This window comes from Cantharellus anzutake (assembly GCF_015039405.1).
Source record: "Cantharellus anzutake strain C23 chromosome Unknown EI90scaffold_54, whole genome shotgun sequence".
Taxonomy (NCBI): domain Eukaryota; kingdom Fungi; phylum Basidiomycota; class Agaricomycetes; order Cantharellales; family Hydnaceae; genus Cantharellus; species Cantharellus anzutake.
This window is the reverse complement of record NW_024067004.1, coordinates 486045-513248: the sequence shown is the minus strand read 5'-3', so window position 1 is coordinate 513248 and position 27204 is coordinate 486045. Positions and strand designations below refer to the sequence as shown.

At 49.3% G+C, this 27204-nt stretch overlaps 9 protein-coding genes across 9 annotated transcripts; 4 read left to right on the top strand and 5 right to left on the bottom strand.

The window, feature by feature from the left end:
- The first annotated feature begins 25 nt into the window (after positions 1-25).
- EI90DRAFT_3073687 (uncharacterized protein) lies at positions 26-811 on the top strand. Its single transcript, XM_039061459.1, has 2 exons — positions 26-104; positions 162-811. Exon 2 carries the CDS (start codon positions 221-223, stop codon positions 500-502), a length of 282 nt encoding a protein of 93 aa, XP_038912184.1. The 5' UTR covers positions 26-104; positions 162-220; the 3' UTR covers positions 503-811.
- A 158-nt stretch (positions 812-969) lies between these two features.
- Positions 970-2262, top strand: EI90DRAFT_2188572 (uncharacterized protein). Its single transcript, XM_039052669.1, has 5 exons — positions 970-1152; positions 1207-1712; positions 1772-1792; positions 1898-2003; positions 2095-2262. Exons 2-5 carry the CDS (start codon positions 1391-1393, stop codon positions 2165-2167), a joined length of 522 nt encoding a protein of 173 aa, XP_038912183.1. The 5' UTR covers positions 970-1152; positions 1207-1390; the 3' UTR covers positions 2168-2262.
- A 1731-nt stretch (positions 2263-3993) lies between these two features.
- EI90DRAFT_2186673 (uncharacterized protein) lies at positions 3994-5557 on the bottom strand. The gene is made up of 3 exons (XM_039052667.1): positions 5309-5557; positions 5049-5255; positions 3994-4991 (listed from the first exon to the last, which is right to left on the bottom strand). The coding sequence occupies exons 1-3, from the start codon at positions 5449-5451 to the stop codon at positions 4406-4408; spliced, it is 936 nt and encodes a 311-aa protein (XP_038912182.1). The 5' UTR covers positions 5452-5557; the 3' UTR covers positions 3994-4405.
- A 955-nt stretch (positions 5558-6512) lies between these two features.
- On the bottom strand, positions 6513-8282 carry EI90DRAFT_2186841 (uncharacterized protein). Its single transcript, XM_039052668.1, has 6 exons — positions 8030-8282; positions 7895-7957; positions 7267-7805; positions 6998-7208; positions 6864-6929; positions 6513-6810 (listed from the first exon to the last, which is right to left on the bottom strand). The coding sequence occupies exons 1-6, from the start codon at positions 8186-8188 to the stop codon at positions 6613-6615; spliced, it is 1236 nt and encodes a 411-aa protein (XP_038912181.1). The 5' UTR covers positions 8189-8282; the 3' UTR covers positions 6513-6612.
- EI90DRAFT_3281906 (protein arginine n-methyltransferase) lies at positions 8282-10409 on the bottom strand. Its single transcript, XM_039066860.1, has 12 exons — positions 10155-10409; positions 9900-10066; positions 9772-9835; positions 9620-9710; positions 9508-9559; positions 9358-9445; positions 9190-9305; positions 9052-9130; positions 8896-8995; positions 8802-8841; positions 8623-8750; positions 8282-8559 (listed from the first exon to the last, which is right to left on the bottom strand). The coding sequence occupies exons 2-12, from the start codon at positions 10050-10052 to the stop codon at positions 8553-8555; spliced, it is 918 nt and encodes a 305-aa protein (XP_038912180.1). The 5' UTR covers positions 10053-10066; positions 10155-10409; the 3' UTR covers positions 8282-8552.
- Positions 10410-10918: 509 nt separating this feature from the next.
- On the top strand, positions 10919-11792 carry EI90DRAFT_2188853 (uncharacterized protein). The gene is made up of 2 exons (XM_039052670.1): positions 10919-11689; positions 11745-11792. The coding sequence occupies exon 1, from the start codon at positions 11018-11020 to the stop codon at positions 11486-11488; it is 471 nt and encodes a 156-aa protein (XP_038912179.1). The 5' UTR covers positions 10919-11017; the 3' UTR covers positions 11489-11689; positions 11745-11792.
- Positions 11787-12509, bottom strand: EI90DRAFT_3073670 (uncharacterized protein). Its single transcript, XM_039061458.1, has one exon. The coding sequence runs from the start codon at positions 12252-12254 to the stop codon at positions 12042-12044; it is 213 nt and encodes a 70-aa protein (XP_038912178.1). The 5' UTR covers positions 12255-12509; the 3' UTR covers positions 11787-12041.
- A 3284-nt stretch (positions 12510-15793) lies between these two features.
- EI90DRAFT_3073663 (uncharacterized protein) lies at positions 15794-16565 on the bottom strand. The gene is made up of 2 exons (XM_039061457.1): positions 16324-16565; positions 15794-16142 (listed from the first exon to the last, which is right to left on the bottom strand). Exons 1-2 carry the CDS (start codon positions 16393-16395, stop codon positions 15951-15953), a joined length of 264 nt encoding a protein of 87 aa, XP_038912177.1. The 5' UTR covers positions 16396-16565; the 3' UTR covers positions 15794-15950.
- An 8089-nt stretch (positions 16566-24654) lies between these two features.
- Positions 24655-25524, top strand: EI90DRAFT_2186492 (uncharacterized protein). The gene is made up of 3 exons (XM_039052666.1): positions 24655-24782; positions 24832-24948; positions 25016-25524. The coding sequence occupies exons 2-3, from the start codon at positions 24887-24889 to the stop codon at positions 25368-25370; spliced, it is 417 nt and encodes a 138-aa protein (XP_038912176.1). The 5' UTR covers positions 24655-24782; positions 24832-24886; the 3' UTR covers positions 25371-25524.
- The last annotated feature ends 1680 nt before the right edge of the window (positions 25525-27204 follow it).

The following is a 27204-nucleotide window of genomic DNA, read 5'->3' as shown; positions in this document are numbered from 1 at the left end:
AGCGTGGGAACTGCACCATGTTGAATCCGGAAATAACCAGGTCGATGGTTTCATATTTTCCTCAACTTGGACACGGGTCAGAGTTATGCTCCTAAGGTCCTGAGGTAAGTCCAGTTATTGTTATGGCGTCAATACTCTCATCCTGAGGCTACTTCATCAAGAGAGCTTGACTTCTAGCGAAAACCAACGGAAATTATTGAATCTCACTCTTCGATCTTTCATGGCCCGTACGCGGCTGCTTCGCATCACCCCATCTGCGCGACGATCCGCCATTTCATCCCTTTTCGCCCTTACATTCATTGGATCCATCCTCACCGTATCCGCGTCATCCATTCTCCCATGTCCTGCACGGCCGTCAGACCGAAGTTATCTTACCGAAAGTGGGGATGGACACGACGTGAAGCGCTCGAAACGGGGGTCTCTACAGTCTGAAGAGGAGATCATTGTAATGTCAAGGAAGTCGCACCACTGGATTGAAGAAAAGATACCTCCCCGGCAATGAATCTGTGATCCTATCTTGTACCCCTCCTCAACAATTACAAATGACAAGAGCTCATACTGCTTAAGATTTCCTGTTCGTACCATTGGTTAATTTGTTCCCGCGTGAATGGTGTTTTTCGTGCTTATGATCTGATTCGCCGTCTGCTTTGATTCGCACTCTGGGATGAGCCAGGGTTCCTCTTCAATACCACCACGTTTCGATTGGAGAGCTAGCGAGTGTTTCTACTCTTACTCAGTGGTGTCAACGTGCATCGGTACCACTCTTCTGATCGCCTACTGGATTCTCCTCTCCACTGTCATAATTTTTCGCTTGTATCAATCTATTTGGTCTCCACGGCTGAAAGCTTCAGATGCACCCAACGGCAGCCCGAATTCCTGAATGACCAGAGCAATATGTGCATTGGACATTGTTCGTGATGCATATTCCTAAGAACTGGCGGGAGAGGAGGGGCTAAAATGGGGATGATGGAGACGAAGCGATGCACGTTTTGGATAATCAGGCAAGCATCGTGGTTCTTGGTGAGCCGCGCGCAGATTTGGTGAATGCGCCGGTACGAAGCAACTGGGTAAGCACATCACTGAAGCTGACACCGAGCCCGTTGTTCACAGCAGGTGTGACACATTGAGAACGCCAGGATCAGATCATAACTGGCACGTTGCTCATGTAGTCGGCTCACTCCTGGTCATAACTGGCATGTCCTTTAGGTCGGAGGGAACTAAGGGCCTGCGGCCTAGCATCGAATAATGACGCCCGCGACGCGAAGGATCCTCACCCACGAATAGGGTCGCTGGAAATCCCTCACTGAAGAACTGAGTATCCGTCAGTCCGGGTATACCCTGGGCGACAATTTGGGATGGAAACTCGCACTTCAAGTCTAGGTGGGATTTAATGGAGGAACGAGATTACATGAGACTTGTGTCGGGTTTTACCACTCCAGTTTCCCTCGTATCCGTCGCACATCTGGGATTCTCTCTGACCTCGCGTACGCCATACCTGTTTATGGCCCTTCGAATGCTGATCATGAGCAAGCGTTCAGTTTGTATCTCTTATGATCTCACGGTATTTTTTCAGGCCTTTTTGTCGTCTTTGTGTTTGGGTACGTTCTTTCTTTGCTCGCGTCCTGCTGGATGCCTCGGCCTCCGTGCCTTCGCGCTCACCTGCGCTTCGGCCTCTGTGCCTCTGAGCGCCGACCATTCACTTTGCGTCCGCCGTATGCCTTTGTTCATTTTCTGCTTTTCTTCTTTCTGACTCTTTGTTTTTTGTTAACAGTTCAACCATTTATTCCCGAATGTAAGTATTTGTTATTTAGTGGAGGTACGAGATTAAATTAGACTTATGTGCAGTAGGACTAAACGCTTACATTGTTGTTTTTACGCGCTCGGCACATTGCTCTAGTGATACCTTTCGCCGTACCCGCTGTCACACTGCACCTTCCGAGGTTACAGTCATGCCGTTCCAGGTGCCGCTGCATACCTTGGTTCGATTTCTTCGGACGAATTCCGTACGTGTTTTTCATCCATCTATGCTTCAGGGCTCTCGCCCTCTTATCTCTCATGGTCTGCTGAAGACGTTTATCCTTTCTTGATTTTTAGTCTTGTCCTTTCGGTCTCGCTGAGGGGGTGTTGTGACCTTCGGTTGGGTGGGATCCCCATTGCATTTAATTAGATTTTCTAGGTTCCTTGGCGTTCTGCACCTCTTTGCCCTCGTTGTCCTTGTTTTAGCGTTGCCCTCCTCCTTCTCCAATCTCCTCTTTGTATGTAACCGGGTCAGCATCTGCTGGGGCTGTTGCCACGCTACTCTGTTGCGTCTCCTCCTGTGTGCACACAAGTCGGTCTTACTAAAGGTGAAGGAGTTATGACCTTCGGTTACCTTTGGTGGGCAGGATCCCGTCTTCAGTGCTTCCCTTTTAGTCTCTTTCATCTTTCGGCCTTTTCCCAGTCGCTTCTTTGTTCTGTTGCTTCCTTCCGTATTTTCTGCGTCACCCACCACCATCCCCTGCTCCACCTAACGCTACTCTTTTTGTATTTACCGGGTCGCTTGATATCTCAGAGGCTTCGACTTTCGTCAGGGTCGTCGCCACGCTACCTTGCTGCTCCGAGTCACGCGTTGATTTCCAGCGTTTCGGGTGAATGTCTTTCAGGCAATCATAAACGCAGACAAAATACTTTTCAGGTGACCCTTCGTTATTAAAACCTTGTGGACATACCATGTCGGAAGACACTACCATTGCACTTGTGTGCAGCTGGACGAGCACGTCGATACGATAGCGTGACAACGACAAACGTCGAGAATAGGAGGCGACCCGGTTAAATACACAGGGAAGGTGAAAGGGGACGGAGGAGGGTAACGCTGAAGAAGACAATCACACAGACAGAAAAAAGGAAAGCTAGGTTACAAACAGACGAGGATCCTACTCGCCGCAGGCAACCGAAGGTCAATTATGCCTCCACCTGCAGCAAGACCGGAATGCTTACAAACCAGTGCAGCTCCGAGTCGGGAGAGCAAGAGACCACGAGAAAAAAAAAGAATAGAAATACTGGGATCGGACCATGAGAAAGCAAAAAAAAACCAAACAAAGAGAAAGGAGAAGAATCGCCGATGCGTACGGCGGACGAGAGAAGACAGAAAACCTACATGGACTGCTGACAAAATCGATCTAGGGTCTGCGAGAGCAGGATCCGCTAGATCCGCATAACTGAACCAGCGCGGCGTTACAGCATGCGGTGAGGCCGACAGCGGGTACGGCGCAACGCGTGCAGCGGACGCTAAGGAAAGAGCGTTAGTGCCAGGGCACCATGGTACCCAAGCCTCGTACCTCCATTAAATCTCAAGCAATCGGAAGTACGAGGTCTGAACCAAATGATTTTGAAAACTATTCTCTCAGGGTTTGGGGAATCACCGAGTTGGGGACAAGACGTGTGCCTGCTCTAGACGAAGTCGTCAACGGCAATACAGTGGGTAATATGGGGAACGTCAAGGGGATGCTGACATCCTCATGGCCAGGCCAGATAGAGCGGCAGCAAACGAAATTCATTGTTTTCATTGCATAGCGTCGTTCAGCCGCCCGGAAGACACACATATATAAGTAGCTTATGCATACTTACGCGTGCTACTTTCGCGTCGATGATTGGCTTTCGTTGTTTTGTTTAATATCATGTCGGAAAGTACCATTGGTGCGGCTTCGATTCCCCCAGACTTCATGCTCCATGGAGTGACGCAGTTCCCCTGGAGAGTATGTGAAGAACGTCTTGGCGCAGGGTCACTGGACGGGCAACTGGACACAATCCATTGCAATCATACACCACAGATATAAAGCAAGCTCTATCTTTGTTCACTGGATCCAAACCATCATCGGCAAACAAACAACGAATCCTGACCTACAATCACCAAACCGCGCAAACACGTCACAAAGAGGATTCGCCGAGCCCGTCCTGCGACCACGAGGGGAGGAAATCGAGCTCAACGATATTCGACCTTGTTTATGTAATCGGGGATGGCAAAACAAGCCTAACTTGAGGATGAGAGCGAAGATGGCAAGAACAGGAAGTGGGAAGAGCCGCAGAGAATGGAACAAAGAGTTGTTAGGTAACAAAAAAAGGAATGGGTGAACGTTGCGGAAATATCCTAGAGACACAGCAAACAAAGAACCAATGCTGAATGTGTTAAACAAGGTACTGTCCGATAATTGAGGGGATAGATTCGGAAAGTATTGCCCTTAGGCACTAATACTTTGTGAATCATTCGATGACCAAATAGGTATCCCCGAACCCACAAAATTGAGATTAATCGGCGTGGTTGGGACCCCAATCATCTCGTTGAACAAATCCATCAACTGAATCTCGAGTTCGGGTTTTGAGTCGTCACAAACGACATTCTCGCTACCCTCTACTGTGGCCTTGTTGCCTACCTCCGACGTCGCCGAGGTCGTCGAACCCAACATTTCTGGGGCCGGACTGTTAACATGGAGTAGTTCAGAGATCTGGGTTGGAGTTGTGCTGTATTCACCATCTTCGACAGCAAACGTATGGGGCCAAGACTCCGCAGTAGACGAGGGGAAGAGGAGGTCAAGGCTGGATGATAGGGAAGAATCATCGAGGGAGAAATCAGACGGCGTTGGGAAGTCGGAGGTGGTGAAAGGATTGCTGTCATTGCTGGAGGTATCTTCGACACAGATGTTGCTGAGGGTTCCAAGGTCGAGATCGACGGCATTGGTATCAAAGTCGCAGGGTCCACCCGCTGCTGGGGCATCACCGAAGCTTCCAATGAAGGAGTCGGGATGGTCGCCACCCGTGCCAGGTGGCGAGTGGAGTCCGACGACAGTGACGATGATTCATCGATTCGAGTTGCAAGATTTGCCGAGTCGAGCGAGGGAGTTGGCGCTGGAGGCGCGGTGACCTCCGACGTTGGTGTAACAGGCGTTGACGTTGACGAGCGTGACCCCGAAATCAGGGGCATTATGCTTGTCAGCGCAGCCTCTAGCCTTGCCACTCTGGCAGTGAAAAAGTGTGTCAGGGAGCAGATAATAATCAAGGAATTTAAAACACACCTCTCTAATAACTCTGCATTTTCTTGCTCTGAACGTGTTGTCCTCTCATTCCCGATCACGGCACCTTGGGTGCTCTGTCGTAAAGCAGCATTTTCAGCCTCAAGTTCAGCAACCCTCTTATGAAGGTCCGCGAACTCCTTTTTTCTTCTGTCCCGCGACTCCTGTGCTGCGATGCGGTTGCGTTCCGCACGAGCTACTTTCTTCTCCCTGAGTAAAAACCTCAGTAAACAACTTCTCTCATTGGGGAGGGGAAAACTTACTCTGAGGCCGTAGGCTCAGATAGGCGTTGACGCTTGCGCGACTGACCAGGAGAAGGTGGAGCGGGAGACTGAGAAGAGGAGGCTGTGGAGGAGTCGGGAGCTGGGTACGAAAGTGAAGCTGGGTCGATGGCTGGTTGGCTCATGGTGTATCTAGTTACTGCTTAAGGGGATGCGTGGAGGTGACTGGATCAAGAGGGATGAAGAGGAGGCGGACACGTTAGGAATCTTAAAGGGCAACGTGGAACTTCAGTGCAAGTGTCGACGTGTCACCACGTGACACCACACATCCAGTGGCTGTGACGAGCTGCGCCTGAGCTTCTTTCCTTCTTTTGTACGACCAACACCCGAGGCCACAATGGGGTTTTCAGAATACGTGGCCTCTTGCTGTCGCTTTAAACCTGCTTATTTAGTTGTTCCTGTGCTACCCAAAATGGAAGATCAGAACACAAAGGTAAGTTTTGCCATACTATACCGCGGTACCGGCTCACCTGCCAGCGAGATTTTCGGTGGGTTCGACATCTTGACCTCATCGCCTCGGCGCGACGCCTTGTATTGAGCTGAGGTTCTGTTTCGCTTGACCCTGAGCCCGGCGACGGGTGTGATAAGATAACGCACTGAATTAGCCTATTAGGTCGGTACCGACGACATAATTATCATATCCATGGTTCCAGCTTGAGGTGGTTTGGCGCCTTCCTGGCTATGTTCCCGTTGTGAATCTTGGGAGCCGATGTTGTCATACGAATGGAAAACTTTTCGTTTCCGTGACCATCTTGGGACTGCTTGCTGTCATGCAGATAATGAATGTAGTGGTTAACTTGATCTTTGGCTACTATCTATCGAGGCTGGCATCCTGCCTAATCCTTGGCGTGCCTGCACTAACACTGGTTGGAGGTACGCTCAAGGCCTGCTTGTCATTTATTTCCTATGAGATGCTTTAGATATCTTCTTCAAATCTAGCCTGGCTTTATTGCAGATAACCGTCGCATTCTCCTTCAATGAGTAACTTCGATGTCTCAGGAACGGTTTTAGATCACTCCGAACGATGGGTTTTAAACCAGAAGTGTCGATCCAATGTCTTATCCTGTCCACCGCACTTTGTTGCATTATCAGATTCCGATCCCCGCCGTGTACAAAACTGCCCTTAATAGGTACTTTCGTGGTATACGTGTGGATGTGCAAAACAAGTGCGCACGACCTAACATACGATACGTGTGGTAGCAGAATATGATGAGCCCACGATCCCAACCGGGATAATCACTCTTCGATCTCTCCAAACAACATAATTTTTCCACTTTGGTCAAGCTTCACGCCTTATTCTCCTGCAATTCATCCTTCTCGAGCCATGACGCAAAGGCGTCCAGTCTCTTCTTTTCATCCTCATCACCCCCATGTTCATCATCTCCTTCATGGTCAGCCCCAGAGCTGGACTTCTTATACTTTGACTTCCCCTCGTAAAGCGACGCTTCCACTCTACGACCATCAAAAAATCTCCCGTTCATTTTCTTGACATTCATCTCAGTATGATCAGAATGGAAGGCAAACCGGAACAACTTACTATCACACATGCTTGTGCACTCAGAGGCTCCTTAAATTTTATCGTCATAATACCATCTTCCTCTTTCTGAAATTGTTATTTTTTTGAGAAAAATTCGCCCAAATCGCTTTGTAGGGGATTCGCTTAGGACTTACATCATACAATACCACGTTCGTCACTTCGCCCAGGGTTTCGCATTCCTCCCGGACATCTTCCTTAAGATCCAGTAGCAACGTTGGATCTTGCTCGAGATCCTTCAGAGTGAACATGTGCTTCAGCACGACTGTTCTAATCTTCACAAGAGCAGCCTTCCGCTGCCTCTCCGCAGTACCATCTTCGTCTGACGAGTCCCAATCGGCAAGTTTGCTATAGGAATACAGGGATCTGTGATACGCCCAAAACTTAGGCCAGCTGCATTACTTACTTGTTCAATTTCGTTATTCGAGCCGTCGCCCTCTTCTTGTCAATTGTCCGCTTCACTGTCGCCCTCTCTCCTCCTTCGCCGTTTGTTGTTTTATGATTAAATTCACCTCTCTTGACCCTCATAACAGTCCCAGCATCCCCTAACCTCAGCTCAGCTTCGTCCAGCATGCGTATTGCTAGGTCCACGCTTTCCTCTTTGAAATAGACAACAAGAGCTTCTCCACTGAAGCTTCCATCCTCTTTGGCATACAATTTGACCCGGGGCTGTTCATCATCATCCTCCATGAGGACTCCGAAAGGTTTGAAGCGAGCTACCATTTCCTCGAACGTAGTGTCAGGGGGTAGGCCTGAGACGAAAACAGCAGTGTTCTTGGACTGAGTCAGTTTTGCTGTCGACGAACTACCCTCTCCATTGTGTGCTGTGCCTGAGTCACCCTTCCTCCGCTTAATGGACGGGCCGGCATCGGAAGGAATTGTGCTCGAAGTGTAGTCGACGTCCTTTCGCTTCTTGTGACGCTTTAAGACGGGTGCCGCTGGCGCCTGAAGGAATATGTCCCAAAACCGGAATAGAACGGAATGGATTATAACCCCATAGGTCTACGATGAGAACGCCATAACGTCAAACGTACTTCTTCGTCGACACCAGCAACGGAATATGCAGCTTGTTGTGCCTTCAATAGGTCTTCTTCAACCTTACATGCGCAAAAACAACAGAAGTGCGTTGACATCACGGCTTCCAAAGAAACCCCCGATAATATACGTACCAGAGGAACCCACGCTCGTGCAACAGTATCATATTCGAGCTCCGTCCCATCATCCGCCTCATACTGCCATTTGCCAGACACAGTATCAAAGAAGTAGCGAGGGTCATCCGCAAACCCAGCGGTAGGATCATCGATAGCTTCCCGCTCAGCAGTCATCATCCGCTAATACAATCAGAAACGAGAGCAGTACAAGTCGTTGGTGAAGCTTGAAGGTCTGCTCTTAGGTTCTGTCTAACTCGTGACGCATAGCCTCTCATTCAAAGGGGGGTTCGTAATGCAAATACTGTTCACCATAACAAGTACATGTTTCTATATGACACTTCGCAGAAGCAAGAGATACGTGCACGTTCTCATGACATGGACAAGAAGAGGACGTGGCACGCGGGACGATTAGTACCTGAATAGTGGAAAGATTTTAGTCCAAGGATGACCATTTTGGAAAGAGAGAGGATAAAGTGTAAGCGAGATATCGCGATGACAAAAGGAGATTTTGAATGCATGCGATAAGTGCCAAAATAGTTAATTAAGCCCTAGGAAATCCGTAAGCGCTCCGAATACATAAGAACAAAGTCAGACATGGAACGACCACGCACATCTTATATTCGATCACATCGGATGAAGGTAGGCTGCCATCAACTTCGTAGAAAATGGCAATATCCAAGTCACGGGGATTGCGTGCATTGGGTTTACATGAAAGTTCTCCTTTTATCGTCTCTCCTTCCTGGGGGAACAATTTAGCCAAACACATGCCACTGGGGCAATGTGCACCCACATTTATGGTAATGGTGCTTTGGGTATAGAATACAGTTTGCCTGGAGTGGGAGGATGAATCCGCGTTGGATTAGCTTCGGCTAAATGATACTCACTTCCAGTGGGTATACTTGGCATGCGGGCCAGTACTAAATTTGACCTTTTTATGTGTTGCCTCGAAAGAAACATCGAACCAAGCGAGGAAAGCATGAGCGTCTAAGTAATCAATAGATGTCTAATTAGCATATCCTCCAAGCGGACCATGTACGAACAGTCATTGCGAGTGGCTTGGAGGGAAAAGGGTGCTGTGAATGTCAGGTCTTCTTTGGTAACTGTCCTTAGATCGATTTGCTAAACGAAGCAGTGTTTCGTATTACTGTGAAACCATTTTAATAGTATGGGGCACTCACCTTAAAGCAGTATGGATCAGTCACTACGGCTTTGAGCTCAACAGTGTCGACGAGTGGCTCCCGGAGAGCGATGTCCTTGATACAACTAAAATTAAACCCATAAACGTTATCCCAAACTGTGCACAGTGGTATAAGCCATATGGAACACTAAATATAAGAGGCACTTGCAATTTATCTTTTCGTCCTTGTATTCCTGATCTTCAATGGCCGCGAGATACATGGACGCGGTATCGGGAAATATCAAGCCCTCAGGTTTCTAGAAACATGGAGGTCAGATGAACGGTACGATGTACAAGGTAGAGACGCAACACCACCCACCAGGTATCGGTCTCGCGCTATCAAGACCGTATCGAGCATGCTTTCATATAGCCTAAAGAGCAGCCGATCCGTGACCAACAGTTCAATGACAACGTTAATGAAATAAAAATACAGGAAATAGCCCATCCACTCGCTGACAATAATGTCGAATTCTTTTATGGGAAGCTCAACTTCTTCCAATTTCCCTTTGACGAGTGTGATGGCTTCGAAGTGATCGTAAGCAACCGACTACTGCATAAGTTCCACTGCTGATAGACGACTTACTGTCCTTAAATCCGTTGGCCTCTATGATCTTCTGCGCTTGGTCGATAATATTCGACATGTCGACCTAATCACCATCGCCACATCTCAGTACCTTCCAAGAACGGGGCGCGCAACCATCTATCACTCACCCCGACAACATGGCTTGCGCCCGCTTTGGCGGCGAACATACTCAATATTCCCGTTCCGCAACCCACATCCAGGACAGTCTTCCCCACGAAGAGATGAGAATTCTGCAGCATCGCGCTCCGATACGATCCCGTTCGAACAGAGTCCTTCAGCATCTCCTCATGAATACCTTGGAATTTCGAAATTTGAGCATTGATCCTTCATTCCATTGCAGGAGGGAGGGGAATCTGGAAGGCTGCAGAGCCGCAGACACATACCGAAATGGGCGTATGAGTCCGCATAGCTAATTTGGTTCGGTGTTACAACCACAAGAATTTCCCGATTAAAAACCCAAGTAAGATGTCATGGCCACAGAGTTGATGGCATGACATGAGGCAGCAGCGTTATTTTTTACTCCCAGTCAGCGCCAGAGAGCCACAAAAAAAAACCAGCAATTAAGCAGAACGTACTAATCGCGTGAAGTCATGCCATCAGACGCAATGTGGGTGCTCTTAGATAAACTCATAACTGGGGATAAAGCGAGCGGCGGATGGATGCAGCTTCGATCTGATCTCAAGCAGTGGAGAAAATTATGCCTGACAGATGTTTCAATCGGTGGCAGTGCCAATGCCAGAATCGGTCTCGGTAACAGCAAGACACAACAGCGACAATTTCAACACATGTCCTCCAGCATCGTGATCCGCACAACCCGACGCAGCTAAACAAACCGGGCACGCATGGTAGTTCTTGGCGACTCTTCCACTTTAGTAGAGGCTTGGATCCTGCCTAGTGTCTTCATGGGCTCGTAATATTTCAGTCGCTTCCCCAAGTTGACACTCCCTCCGCGAATATCGTGGAGCAGCCAAGTGCGAAACAACATTTGTGGAACCTCTCTCGACTTGAATTTGGCGCCCGAGAATACAGTAACAAACAGATCATGCATTCACTTATCTTAGCGGTCTGATGCGAGTGCTCGCGAATGCGAAACGTAGGAGTTCCAACTCTGGGTCACCGGAGCCGGAGTTGAATACCAAGCAGCCAGTCAGCACTCAGCGGAATGCAGTTTGTCCGCAGTTTGTGGACAGTGGCTTAGAGGCTGGGGTCCTGCCCAGCAGTGGCTCAAGTCAGCTGCATCTCCGAGATGTTCGACTCCCCAAAGCCACTTTTGTTTTTCGGATTGACGGACCTTGTTCTGATGGTGCGCTGGTGGGTGACAACGTACAATATATGGCTCATGAGTGACAATCCCCAAGCCACGCATACGGCGCGTCGCGCCAGTGGCGCAGGTACACTCCGCATTCGGTACCGATCGATAGGATTGAAAAACAATACATTATGTGGATCCTCGGCCATTTGGGGCCGGTACTATAATACTTACTCACCGGGACTTCACGGGTGGCCAGCGGCCATTACGGCCATGGGGATAGATCTGGGGGGCCAAGTCCCACAATCATGTACACAACTTTCAGCCTCCGGGCGCGCGTGTGCTGTGGCTTTATTAGTTAAGACTCCAAAAGATCCTCTACTCAACATTAAGCCATCAAAACAACGTGTCAATAAGCCATATCGGTGTGCCGTTTGCATGAAAGCCGCTAACACCGCTTGTGACTAGTGGCTATATATCGAGTGGCTCTTGGTAAATAACGGAGGGGTTGAGCCGCATCATCCGGTGTTGGTTGTTGGTGCCTTCTGGTGCTGTTTCAGGTGCTCCAGCGCCCCGCGAATCAAAGTTCACCACACTCAAGCGCCAGTAATTGTTGATGTGGCGAATTGTGCTCCACCTGCGGTGCCGAGACGGCGCCCGGTGACCATGGTATGTTCTTATTGAGGATGTCTCGTTACAGTCTGAAATCCCATGGAACGCCTAGCCTCGTGTACGGAAGATCAAGTCTAATTGATGCCGTCTATGGGAACCCGATCACCCTCTAACACTCGTGATAGCTAAATTTTGTAGTTATATCACCAATATTACACATGGTCCCATGGGCTAAAAATCCATTTTAAGTTTGACGCCATATACCAACCATGGCCAAATGCATGTCAAACCATCGGCGGAAGGGCACATTTCCCGTAGGAATCAGGCATACATCCATACGGTGACCAGCATGAGAGATCAGCTAGCGACTGCTAGCACGTCTGTGTCTCGGCCTCGGCGCCAAGATTTGTTAGTTCGTCCTGGGACGGGTCATGTGCATAACTGGAAGCCAGCGGGCCATGGTGCAGCGTGTCTGGACTAGAGATACCGAAACAAATACACCAGAGTGACATGAGGATGATGTCGTGATATGACGAAATGACCGGGCGGGATCATACATCATACGCATAGCAAGGTCACACACCACAGATGCATGCATGAGTATGAGCGCGACTAGTGCCATGCACGCAAACCTGACTCAATCCCGGCCGATAAAGCGTTCATGCAACCGATCGCAACGCTTCATCCGACGGGCACTTGGAAGATTGCTGCTCGCGTAGATATAATGGTATGCGCCGTTTCTTGCTCAGACGTAAGCCAATCACACCAAAAAACTATCATCCAGTTAGAGTCCTCAAATCAGCCACAGCCTCCATTTCGGATACAGATCTTCCCTTCAGGCACTCATAAACCATCTCTCATGCGCATGAGAGCAACGGAGGACGCATCATGAGCAGGATAGAGGGGTGGGAATATCCGAAACTAAGCAGAGCGGAGAGACCAGGTCCTTGTATTCACGCATTGATAGAAACAACGCAAAGAGTATTTTAGCAGTAAGGTAGCCCCCATTTAATGCTAAGCTAGGGGGTAATTGTAGCCACATTTCAAGGTGAGCAAGTCAGCCGTTGGGCATACCGTTCGTGTGTATGCGAACGCGATGCAGTGCTAGCAATGACGCGGTAACCAGTCCATCCCCGATGATCCTCATCATCTACGGGAAAAACTTAGCCTCGACGCACAAGTGAGCGTGGGTCTATAAACCGACAGATCGATATGAATCGTGCTCCACGGCCATGCTGTATACGAGCCTATCGCACGAAAACAATTATCCAGTACTAGGGCTCCCAGAAAGAGCTACCAGCTTCCCATAATTCCGAGTGCATGATCAGAATCATGCACTCTTGCTCCGCCTCATCCGCAAGTGCACATGAGAACGAATCAGGGATGGGAACATTATGAAGGAGGGACACGAGAGGAAGTCATAAGTCTTACTCACATATTACTCCCCAGTTCCGCGGCCTTGCGCGAATTGTGCATCGTGCACCTGTCAGGAGGTCTAGAACACCGAGCGCATCAATTCCCGGAATTGGGCCTCGCTAAAACTAGCCCGAACCCAGTGGTAAAAGGATATCACCCATCACGATCGGTTGTGGAACGCTCGCTGATGTGAACTTCGAATTTCCGTACTTACTACATGAAAAGGCACAATCATGCCATATTCATCTACGCCTTTCACGCGTGTTCGCTTATATGGAAATGGAAAATCAGGTTCGTATTGAGGGAGAAAATATCGGTAACTCACCTAGAAGTCTCGGAGATGGGAATCCCCGGTTTTCCGACAATTCGTTCACACGGTCGACGAAGCGCTCGTCCTAGTGACGATCAATTAGAACTCCCATTCATACTCACTTACCCGTCCAGTATGCATACGGCTCAGTATATTGAATTTAGGGGGAATTAGATCGCCTCTCTCCTGATAGACATTTTCACGCCATCCAAAGACCCCAACTGTCCGCCACAGGAGCGCCAAGTCAGCCATCTTCGTGCTATATTTTGTTCCTCTCGTCCCATACGTGAATCTTTGACATGTTGGAGTTTTCACGGCGCCAAACGTGCTCAAGGGGATTACTTTATGCCTACAAACATTTTCATTTCTTTTGTCCTCCTTCATATTTGTTGATGAAATATGTCTTTTGCTGAGCATTTTCCCCCCATTAGTTCTCGGTTCCGGCTCCGAGGTAAGAGCGAGCCTCAATGATCGCTTGTTGTGGTTCTTGCTAGTAACGTCTTACGTATTTCATCTATCGCAGCGATCAACCATGAGAAGTATTGGCGATTCTCTGTTCCGAGGCTGAGCGGTCTACTTCTACATGACCTGCACATGCTGCAGGAAACAATGTCTCCCTTGGCCGCCCGAACTAACTAATTTGGTATCGTCCATTCAATGCTGATCCAATTTTACGACCCTCATGAGTTATGCCAATTAAACCAGCTCTTCTCTCAGCTCTCGACCGCAACATTTTCACATCTACTCAATGATTGCGATAGAACCCTGTTTAGCTGTCCCCGGACATCTGAGTCCGGTGCCGTCGGTTGGACCCCCTCGACTGCGATGTTCTGGGCCGGGACGTCAAATTGCAGCTCGGGCTGCAGAATGCCACAGCTGGCAGCACTCGTAATTGCCTCATGAGGCCAGCACATGAGCATGCACGCACCGATACTCACACTAGCTCGACTTGATTGGCCAAATCACAGGCACCTTCGAACGTTGGTCGTATGCTTCTCTCACGGGTCTGCACTGCAAGTAACATGGTATAACTTGCCCGCACCGAACACATCCTAGCAGCAGTGAATCTGCATCTAATCCCCCCCTGGAGAAATCATGATGGAAGCTTCTTATCGCATTCTATTCCAATAGAGGCTGGTCACTTGCATGGCATCGCATCATGCTGAGGATCCCCCGTTTCTCCAACGGAGTGCGCCGTCACAGCCTCTAAGATCAAACACAACTCAACTCGATCGATCCAAATACCTAATCCGTTGCAAATTGCCCAGAAACAACCTCCACAGCCTCACAAGCTCCGCAAGGGCTCATTATGTATTCGGCTTCGCCCGGCATAGCCAGTTGCCAGAATTAGGCTAGGTATCGGCGCATGATGCCTTGGCATCAAGGGATTGTTCCACATGCACACCCAAAAGCGAGGATAACCACACGCATGATACACTGCGGAGCCGGAACCCTTGAAAATCACGGCCGGAGCCTCCCTGTTTGTAGCCTATACAACTGCTGCGGGCAGTGCAACACATGTGTGGCCACGCCATAAACTACACAAACTCACGACTCGAACAACCCGCTTGCCACGTCTAACAACCTACTTGTATTGTTTAACGCAAACCAGCAAAAAAGAACCAATTGATCAAAAAATGATACACATCCGAAAAGCCATGAGTTCGCAGGCCAGGGAAAGAAGGGCGGGCAGAGATAAAAAGTAAAACCCACACGTCCGTACATACTTGCGTATGGGTCAACCGCCAACGCAACACATAAATGTACGCACAATAGCTAGAACAGACAATCAGCCCTCGAGTGAGGAATAATGAAAATAATGAGAGGAGGCGAGGAAGAGAGTCAATGAATGGACAAGTTAATCGCTGGATAGAGAATGGAATAGGCCCTTGGTGCCTTTGTCAACACGGTTCGGATTGGATTGGGAGGGACAGAGGGTCAAATTTTGATAATTTTTTTTTCAGGGGGGAAGAGAGAAGAAAGATGGAGATTGGGGTTCGAGCTCATGTGCGAACACCTTGGACACGACATGTTAGGTTTCAATTCAAATGGAATTTGCTGAAGACGGCGAGAAAGGATGAGTATGATGGGCAAGCCCGATGACGATGACGAGTAAATGGTTGGTTGATAGACGGGGGCGCAGGCGGAGTCGGCTGCGGGGGCGTGAGCAAGGGAAAAGGTCCAAGAAGACGGAATAAGGGTCCACCCTTCCTAACAAGCATTCCATTCCATTCGCTCCCTTCTCTTCGACTTCTCTTCGAACTTATGGGGATATGGAATCCCATTTCCCGAATATCTACGTAGGGCGAGAAGGAAGGATCGGAGAGTGGTCCGGTAAAATGGTAAGGACGGAGCGTAACGATTGTGCCCGCATGGTGAATGGGTGGGGGGGTATGATCTGTGACGAACGCAAAGCCAACGGAAGTAGATGCATACTGGACGACGCAATCCAACAACACGAGGCGAAAGCGAAAGTAAGTGCCCTCTGTTCTCCTTGACTCGTCCCTCTCTCAACCTCACAAGCGAACTACACCTGCATCTCCAGACCCAAATCGCTCCTGTCCTCCCTCGCCATCGGCTGGCTGACACTCATCACGTACCAGGACCAGAATAGTTATTTTCCGTCGCTGGAGGATCCGCTTGCTGTGGACCAGATTGGAATTGTCGGCGGTCCCCGTGAGGAAGCTCGTGCTCAGCTCCTGGCCCTGCGCTATAGTTTCGTATGGCAGGAAGAGGCAGACTTCGAGCGGGGAGGGCCGTGATTGGTGCTCTTCCAGAGAGATCCTGAACGAGTAGAGAGAAAGAAGTGAGTACAATGCAATAGCAAGCGGGGGGGTTCCGCAGGCAAAATTCAAAGGTGGTTTGTAAGAGCGCATGAGGAGCGGCCACAGTGGGTATGGAAGGGAGAAGAATTGACCACGGCGACCAAAATCCGGTGATGACAGACAAGTGAAATGACACGTACAATGGGGAGAGGAGCAGCAAGGATGGATGGGGTAACGAAGAGAGCAGATAGGACTACGAAAAAGAGCCTCATGTTGGTATTTCCGGAAGATCTGATCGTTTAGTGGCAAAGGCGGAAGGACGGCAGGTGGAGCAGGCAGCTACACTTGGCAAGTCAAGTAGTGGTAGGTGCTGACAGTAGCAACTAGAATTTGAGAACGGAAGTTAAAAGGTTCAGGGAGGGTGATGTTGAGTGAACCAGAGTGGAAGAGGGAGACGGAGGGCAAGAGAGTTGGTTTTGCTCCCAATATATAGACATGGAAGACCCATCTCAATTCAGCACTTTACAAACTAAATACCTTATTCATTAAGAATGTCATCAATAAAAAGGAAAAAGGGCACGGGACTATGTATACAAAATAAGACATTCAATTCAAACGAAATTCATCATATGGCGTGTCCTCTTTCCATGTATGGTAACGCCTCTCACGAAAAATAATGTCCAACTCATCCTAACACATCGTATATGAGCAATATTGTTCAGAGTTGTTCGATCTATTCATCATTATTGTCAACTCATTCCTTCAGATTGTCTGCACGATCAAACTGACCACAGCAACCAGCACCAAGCAGAATCTCTTCTTTGAGCGCCTATCTCTTATTGTTGCTACCTTAGGACGAGTGCCTGGGGCCGCTGCTCCATTCTGTGTCCAGACACGCGACGCTCCTGTCGCACTCCACGCCGGCTAACCATCTCAACATCTCGAGCGTACCAACGCGGGCAGTATGTTCCAATCGCATTCTGTGGCTTCTCAAACGCTTATGGGCCGCAAACCACCTTTACGCTACGAAGATGCCACTTTTCATCATCTCCGGAACGCCAACAAGCGAACCGAGTATTACCAGGGAAACTGCTTCCATTTCCATACCTAGCAATATTGCTGTGTTTGAATAAATTTCTCCCTTACCCGAACTCATTGGTTCAATCTTCCTATTACATCCGGTTGGTGCCCTCCACTCTCCGGCCGGAGTTGCATACTGGCCTGTATGTATCATCGTTGATGTATCATCAGCATCAATGGTCCCCGCTATCGACGAGGCAACGATGTAACGCCAGTAGTCTCAGGAACGGCATGCGATACGTGCTGCGCAGGCACCAACACGCTGCGAATTGGTTAATTGGTTGCATGTGTAGTAAGGCTGTGATGCCTTGTTTCAATATTAACAGAAGAGCTATTCTTTCACGTCATATTGGGACTACAACCTGTCGAATACTTGACTATTGCTTGTTCTCCCAGAGTAACTCCGGAAAAAACCTTTTTTGAATACATACTGTGGCCTATGCTGGCTGCCAGCTGCCAGCCGGAGATGCTATCGGCTTAGGTCTCAAAATCGTTCGTATCCATGACACCCTTACTTCGTTCATACAACAATTCCCTCTTCCTTCTGGAAAGATCTCCACATATCCACAGGGCCAACACGTCGGCCATGCGTTGGTGGCCGCTACATGTAACCATTACTTCTAGCATTCATCGTGCATGTTCTGCCTTTTTCAGCGCTTCCTTCAGGTGGTGATCTCGGTCACCCTCGATCCCGCCTGTGCGAAAGCATACAATCACCACGACGGTGACTAACAATGTGGCGTTCAGCCACCTCGGTCGCCACAACTTGTCCTTGCACACCATCGGTCTTTCCAAGGAATAAATTATATACGAACTCGATAGCAATCGATCGTTAATATTGGGACATGACGGGGCTTGTATACTCGGGGGCTATCCCTACGTCTTACTGGGTTATTTTTCTAGGTAATGACATGGACGTTATGCTCCTCTGTGATCCCGATCGACCGACTCCGTAGGCTCACGGGTCTATTCATGGCTCTCACACGCCAGTCTTCTTACCCGTAATCTCGGTTTTATACTGCCATATTCATCTTGCGGTATTTGTAGCTTCGATGAAGTTGATTGGTTTGATGATCATGAATGATGACTCAGAGCAGTGCACTTGTGTTCCTCTCACATGCCAACTCACTCGTGATCCATACCCAACTTTACCAATATTGCAATTTGCCTGGGCGATACGACGAAGGAACAGAGTGGAAAAGAAAAGGGCTTTCTGCTGGCATTACTCACCCCGCTGCCCCGTAGCACACTAGATTGCTTGGTTAACCCCGCGCAGTGCATCGGATGTGGCATTCAGTCTGAAAAGCTCCATCCCTTCGCTATGTCATGCTATGTCTGGGAATCTGTCATCGCTGATTGCAAGACAACGCCTCTCCCATACGATCATTCCTCTACTCCCTCCATAGCCAATAAGTACACAGCTTCATGGGTCATTGTAAAAGCTGGTCACCTGCCTAGGGTCATTGGTCCATAACTTTGATCATTACAGTAATCATGGTTCATAGTGCCATCAATGCCAACTTAGTATTCCCTTATCTACAGACTGAGACCTTGGCCTCTTCCTTCCAAGCTCAAGGGGCGTGTGCAAATGGCGAGCGTTTCTCCCGCTACTTATCCATATCAGTCACTCCCATAGCTACATCATTACGTCTTACGGACGTTATTAGTAGTGTGCATGTATCGTTCTGCAGTTGAGATTGAGACGAAGAAATGCGCGCGAACCTGTGCACACTGTATGCATGCACTAGTGCGTCCTGGCATCCTCTTACGTAGTGCCGGTCGGAGTGATAATAATGCGCTTATCGTTGATCCTGATGTTATGGGTGGCGCGCTGTCACGGTCGCACGAGGGTACCTCTCAAGCAAGTACACTCCACATATGATTTCCAATAGAATAGATATTATTCCCTCAACGTCTCGATAAGACACCAAATGCATTCCTCGCCCGTGGCTCCGACTCCGGGGATCTATGCTAGTATGTATCACGCTGGCTTATTAAAAGTCATTTATGGCCTAAATATTATCGGATCAGTTTAGAATCATGTATTCGGGGTCGGTGTACGGCACACATCTGTACACGATCATGCGGCCACACGTAACACGTTGCGGTACAACCTAATAGGCCTGAGAAGTGTACCGCACTTGAACTAATTATAACTCATCCATAACGCCATAAATCATCTAGGCCTATGCACTGCATGCTGTTCGTTGATCGGTTGGAAACGGCCTGTGCACGAGCCGAGTTCACAATCTATCATAATGTATCTTCCGTGCGAAGTGAATTAACGTAGTGCCCCTCCTGGTCTGTGGCGCAGTGAATTAGGATCTTCACAGGGAGAAATAATAACTTCGTATCGCTGACGAAGCGCTAGTGCTATACTATGCTCCCGGGTCCTGGCTTATCGGTTATGCACGGACGCATGCATAATCGCCGGATGACATGTTCTGGTGCGTGTCGCTTGGGTCACAGAATCGCAAGCGCACTCGGTCCTATGATCAATCTTCCTGACGAAACAACACCCAGCTTACGCATACATGCATTCTTGTCCCAGGCCATATGTACTACGACTCACCCTCAGGCTTTACCACGACTACGGCCGGGCCCCGAACCATTTTCCCCTCGCACTCTCCCTTCAAACACAAGTGTACCAATCAACGCTTCTCTGTTCTACCACTCATCGGGACCACCACGCAGCCTCTGAATACAAGCACACTCACTTCAACCGATGCTCCTCCGTTCCGCGACTCATCGGAATTACCCTGCAGCCCTAGGCTCAAGCCTGGGCATCAATCACCCAGCTCCAGCGTGAACCCGTTTTTCCTATCATGCGAGACCCACTCTGAGTGCCGGGAATCAGACACCTACTCCGGGTAAGGTAGTGTGGTTAATGATGGCAGATATTGAAAGGCAGGCCGCATGTTCGACGAAGCACCAGTTCGGATTGCATTGTATCCCCAGAACCGCTTACCGCCTGCCTTCGATACTTCCTTCATCCAATCTACGCAACTGAACCCGCTCTTGATTGTCATATTTAACCCCAAGATCCACCGAATATCTGCAATAGGCGCACCTGACGCATATCATCATGATCCGATGTGGAACAGGCCACAGTACTTCATACATCTCTGATTCGATCACCAGCTCAGCTTCCTCTCTTTTGCGCATAGGGGCAGTACTGCACCTGTCCGCTCTCCGCTCATTCTGAACTTCAATAAACGCCATTCGACAGCATGGTAGTTGCATCCTGCTCCGAAGACTGTGAAACTCGACAAAGGGGCGGGGTGGAGCGGAAGGCAAGACTTCCGCGCCGACGGAACCCTGTTGGTTTCGTGACGGACCGAAATTCACATTACACACCTCTCGAAGATGCGCTCTGGAGCCTTGTGTCATTGATGAACCGCCGAACGAGAAGACTAAAAAAAAGAGTGTAATGCTGCAAGGGAAACTCCAATTGATGAAAATGGCTGAAAGAACAATGCGGTAGCAGTAGTGATATTGGTATTCTGATGTTTTAGGGACCTAGCCCGGTCACCAGTAGCACCCGGAATTTGTCGCCTAAATGTCTGTGACTACCATCTGCATTCCCATCACGGATTGTGATCCCGGGGGCCGCCAACTAAACTAAGGCACACTTCCCTTTCCTGGAGTTCGCAGAATGCTGATGGAACCTGCGCTCATTCAATCTTCCATGACGACTCACATCGATAGCTAGGCCAAGTTATATTAGCGACGGGACGATGACCGTGTCCGCATGCTATGATTGGAAGGTCACGGAATATCGTTGCGAAGTGTGGAGCAACGACGAACCGCGATCACACTTCAATGGAAGATACAGCGGGGACCCACATTCCGCCGACTGAATAGAAAGGTTGAATTGCAACGTTGAGGCATCAGCAGTATGTCTTAACTAGTATGCATTGCGCTGATCGGGCTCTAGTGTGACTGAGGTATTGGTATTGCGAGCTGAAGGGCACCGTTCGTCCCCCCCGTCCGCCACCTTGAAAGCCTTTGATGCAACTGGTGATTGGTACGGCAACATTTGCAGTACTTGAAGCTTCACAGCTGGAAACCGAAGCAGCTTCCCTTTTGTGTATGGATCGATCGAAACCATAGTCGCACTTGTGCATTCATTTGCGCCACTGGATTTCCCAAACAGCTGAGGATCGGTGTTTGGCTAGGACTTGGGTCCGACCCGCCATCTCAGTGACCAATCGTGGCTTGAGGACAGGTACACGGGTCGCACCTGGTGGACCTTAACGAAAAATGTAAACGAAATTATTTTTGGGCCTGGCATGCACTCCATCAGCCAGGACACATCTGTGACGGCATGCATGACTGGCATGTGTGACCAGGTCGAGGTATCCACCCCAGTAGGTAAAGTTGTGAGCAGGGTTCGAGCCGGGAATGAATGGCCGATGGGTTTACGCCTTTGCCCAGTACCAAGACAAGATCGATGGAGTCGATAAAGGACACTTCCTACACCCGTAACACCATATATGCACTGGAAAGCATTATGGTCAACGTTCACACCAAGGAAGCGGATACCCCATCGGAACTTAATTTGAAGATCCATTGATGCAAGAATTTTTACAGATGAGTCACGCGATAGTTGTGCCTGAGGACATTCTGCTCAAGCAAGCAAACCAAAGCATTGATGTAACACGCCACGCCGCAAACCCATTATGCAGTCCAGCTGGGGCCGCCAAGAATGACTGGCTTCTGACTTCGTCCAAATCTCCGAATCACCCACACCACGCCGACTGTCCGTGTTGATGAACAACTTAACTGTGCGGTGGATGGCACAAGACAGTATCGCGTTCCTCCTAACATAAGTGTTCGACTCATGACAGTGGCGCATGCGCTGCGGCCGTTTGTGGCCGACTCACACTTACTTATGTATGCACGAGTGGAAGCCCATATTCTTTGCACCGCATAGCTCGGACAAACGAACCAAGTAAATTCGGCCAACTCCGCTGCACCACAGGTCCGTAAGCAGAAAACAAATCAAATCCAAATACGAAAAATACAAACAATGCGTTCCACTCCCCACATCTTCTCGCACTTTTCTTTTCTTATCCCCTTTCTTCTCTAACAGCGTTCTCCACTCAACCCTCCGAACCTAAAGTTAGATTAAGGATGAACCCCCAGATCCTCGTCACCAAATGAACACAGCTGGAATACCACACACGGCTCGCGGTACGAGAAGACAGTGAACAAAGCCGACGACGGATAGATGTATCCCAATTGTACCATGGGGCCACAGATAAGAATTACGAGAAGCGTATCGTCAAGATAACAAGGAGGGAATGAACTCCGAGAATAGCGGCACGAAGCACCATCCTCCAGGAGCTCTTCGGACGTACGACGGATTTCCATCGAAGGAAACTGATGAAACTCAGAAAACAGGTGATGAAGGGAACCGACTCGCAACCAAACCTACACCAAGCAGAGGATACGAGACCTCTAGCATGTAGAAGGGGGACAGAAGGAAGTTGGCCTGAGCGCGCATATAACTGGACGCAAGCCAAAAATCACTTGTTCGCTCATAAGGCTCGACATAGTCGACATCCGACGCTGACGAAAAGTCCAGAATAAGTGCCTCGCCGACTTCTCAGATCATTGAGAAGTCGATACATTATTCTCAACGTAACCAGCGAACGGACGCCAAAAATGTCGGTAGTGAAGGACGAGAATGTGTGGAGGAAGCGGCACGATAAGCCATACGGTTCAAATACAGTTTAAGGCGGAAGGAGAGTATGATTCCGCGAGCTTTGATGTGAGAGGAATTAACGTTATTCGCCTTGCCTCCTAGCCACCGGTAGGAGCATTCTTGTGTGCCCAAGAATTAGGAGGGAGCGAGGACGGAGCGTGTGTGCTCAATGAGTCGAACAGACTGTAAGTGGTCATACTAAGGGCTCGCATCGCTTGAGGCAATGGCTAGGCAAGTAGCCGACACCTTGATTTCTTGAATAGACCAATAGACGAATAAATTCGGCCAAATTGTCGACGTCGAGTCTGAAGACGTCAACTCACGTGACCACATTCTTTTCGGTACCGGATGTCTCGAACAAACATCAAAATGGAAAGGTTCCCCGTTCAGCCAGCGGCGGAGGAACTATTACGACAGCATGGGAAGCGTACGCGCTCCTGCCAGCAGGGTAGTAGAGATCTAGTCCGCTGCAACCACTCTGCCGAACTGCTATCAGGGCAAAACTCTCAAGTTAACCTAGCGCTTTTCTTGCCTCTAAGTTGGCATTGTACTTCTCAGTACCTTGGCTCATACAACCGGCTTATTGGTCAAGACGGTACGAGGTGTGGCGGATATTAGATCCACTTAGATATCCGACATTCTGGATGGTGCATTTGCTAGGGGCGGATTAATTCGGCAAGCTAGAACACTGATACATGACGCAATCGCCGATCGTCAAAGAAACGAATGGAGGCTATAATTTAGTCTGTTCTTTCTACCAATTCGCGCAATTCGCCAGGGGGGCGGGCTCCTATTAGGAGCCGAGGTGGGACTGCGTTCGGCGTCTGGATATGAGGCCGATGGGCTCAAGGGCGCGCTCGGCGCGGGGCGCCAGCAACTTCCAGCACCGTTGCTAAGGCCCTTTTTTGTACTCCGGCATTAGCGAGGACTAGACGCCCACGGTTCATAATTCCTTTCAAGCGGAAAAATGGTTTTGTAACGATTTGACATCCATTTGCTTTCTGTGTGGCGTCAAGCAAGCCCTCTTGAAGAGTTGGCCCAATCATCATAATGAATAACTCCACACTTTTTCAAGTTGAATGGGGTAGTGTGGGGACGAACTAGCGATCTACTAAGGGACGGATGTTCTAGGCGCTGTAGCCCTCCATTCAGGTCCTTTCGATCATGATCAAACATATAAACGAAGGAAGCTGACCTTCAGCGAAGGCTGGGATCCTGACTAGAAGCTGGCATGCCTCAATATTGAGAGGGACTTTATGTCCTGATCGCTGATCGGCCATGTATGGTAGTCCAGTAGGAGACCTCAGATACATTGCATTCCTGCCATGTCCATTTATCATCTTAAGGGCGCACGGTCTGGAAACATGCAGGGGCGCCATTACTGCTCAGACCCCACGTTCTGCGCGGTCGCTTCGTGTCCGGAGATACGATCATCAGGCTTCGGCCTTTACATATCTTAGACGGACGACATATGGTCTCAATACCCGATCTCGTCAACCTGGCATTGCGCAGCTGACGATGATTGCTAGAAAGCCAGGTTGGCTCGATCGCAGCTAGCTCGGGTTGTCACTATCTCTGTCCTGCACGAGTTGCTTCGAGACAATGATCGAATAACGGACCAAGTAACCCTTCATCCTATTTGAGAGTTCGTTTCACAGTTTGTTGCTACGGGTCATCGTTGATACCTTCGGCGCTTCGCACTAGGGTAAACCTTGTTCGGCAGAACCCCACAGAAACAGAAGTGTTACTCATCCTAGCTGGCTTTTCTCGTTATGGCTTCACATTGCTAAGAGATCACTGAGTGACGGACGCGTTTGGTCGTCTTCTGAGGGTGTAATTGGATAGTAGCAGGCATGAATTTTACTCAGGGTCTAGAACATCTTCCCATTCTATCACTCCGGTTCTCACTCTCCAATAGCCAGTTTTCCAGTAATGCAACGAATTGACTCCAGTGGATACCGTACCCATGAGTCATGATCGATTGTGATGCCGGATTTCAAGGGAAGGAATTCGGCTCAATAATTTTGGGCTACCGGTCAGTGCTATATACCAGTTCCGATGGTTGTATCATCACCACCACAGAGCTGACCCAGGACCACAAGTGTCGGTTATAAGGTGGTAGTTACGTGCGGCGAGCGGTTACACAATTCAATCTTCCGATGCCCGGTATTGTCATGGTATTGTTCGGGTCCAGAATGCTTCGACACAACTCCAATACTGCCTTCCTGTTGTTGGTCGCCGCACCTCATATTTTCGATCGAAGTGCCGGAGGATATGATGGTGGCCGCATCACCTGACTATGGACTTTGTTCACGAGCCTACTGGTCAGGGGAAGGGGTTTTTTCTTGGGTAACGCTCCTTGGAAGTGTGGGAAAGGGCGTCTTATCTCCTTGGCCATGGAGATGCGTCGCACTGCTACTGGTCATAAGGCCGTCCAGGATACCGGCCGAATTATAATCGTGCCTCCTTTTTCACGCATCCTCACACTACCCTTTGATGCTCGGATCGGTGTTCATAACATGGGTGCTGGGATTTGCTGGCACAGTCATTTATGTCGTAGCAGTGAGCTTCTGGCTGCTTCATCCCAAGCTGGTTCCCGCGAGATTCAGACTGGGGCTTTCTTGTGAGTGCGATTCGTATTTCATTACGGTTCGAAACCCTCTCATAGCAATATCCACGGGTTCACTGCCCAGAATGCCTGCATCCTCGTGTCGCCATACATATGTTTCACATGCCCAGCGCAGGTTCTCTTGTGTTACCCGTCGCCGCTGCAGCTAGAAGTCCGACGACAGACCCAATCGCTTTTTCTCCCCGAGTAATTGCATTTCTGCTGACATGACGTGGCGAAAAATGAACGATCCGTGCCTGCCAGGGCATGAACCAAAGGGCAACTCTCCCGGGACAATCCGAATTACTGCGCCCAATGGAAAAATACTAATGATCTTGTATGAGCGAGCGGAAGGTGCGTTGGATGTCTGGTTTTTTGTCCCCATCTTCACACCACACCAAATGTGGTCTGCAAAACTGTCCCTTCAGGTACGGGCGGAAGCACCGCTGATCAAGGGTTGGGTCGAGCCTGGGGCTCCCTGTTAGTCATATAAAAACGTGCCGTATGTACATATTAATCATTAAGAGTGGGACCGAGAATAAAAGCAAGGGGCGGGGAGGGCAGGAGACTTAACCTTCGGATCTCAGTTCAGGCTTAGCGGGGATGGCGGTGACTTCAAGAGGGCTAAGTTGAAGAGTAAGGACTTGGACACAGATGTCGAAGAGGATCCTTTCTTCTGGCGAACCACCTCAACTGATCGGTACCGAGGCCGGCTTTTGCTACTGGCGAGCGCAGCAACGATACTCTTTCTCGACATGGAAACGGTCAGGCTGGCATGTTGGGGATAAACCTGAAATCGATTTGATTTGTCAAGTGATGCACAGAACGCATCTAGAGCAGTTAGCAGGCATTGTGAGTAATCCTGGATCAGTCAGCATGGGGACAGATGTCGCAGACATCTGTCGGAGTTCCTGCAGTCGCTTCGGAGAGTTCGAGAAGCGGGGGTTGGGGTTCAACGAACAGAGTTGCTGTTGCTTAAGGTATTGAAACTGGTCAAGGGCAGACCCTTACTCACATATAGCGGGGACCCCGATGGCCGGATCATTCTCAGCTGTTAAATCCATTCGGGCATCGACCAATGTGTCATGGGAAGCAGTAATGCAACGGGAATAGTCGGACAACCAGCCTATCGGAGGAGCTTTTCTTTTACACAATTGATTCCCTCGAAGCTTATACATCCCTGGGCACGAGTTGAGGGGATGATTGGATAATAAGGGGAATGACCCTCGGAACTGAGAAAGGTATCGATGAAAGAGGGATAATTGCTCCCATTGAGTTTCTCGAGATAACAGAGGAATTTGAAATTACAATGGAAGGTAAAGCTGGCTTGCGAGTTCTCAAACGGTGCTATTACGTCAGACTCGTACCCAGTCGGAGGAGCTCCGTGGACGCGCAAAATAATAGCTTTTTTACGCAATGTAAATAAACGTTCTCACACTGGTACGACTGCTTCCGATGCTAGTCACGTTCTGTACTCAATACAAAAGATCACATGGTACGGAGTTAAACAAATATCCGATCACCTACTCCGAAACTTAGCCCGCGACACTTCGCTCCTCCGACTGGGGCAAAATGTAGGTGGCGATGCATCGGAAACACCCGACTCTCACGCTAAGCCTGAATGAGTTGTACATAGAGGTTGCGCAATGTAATTGTTAGTGTTGACACATGCGGTCATTATAC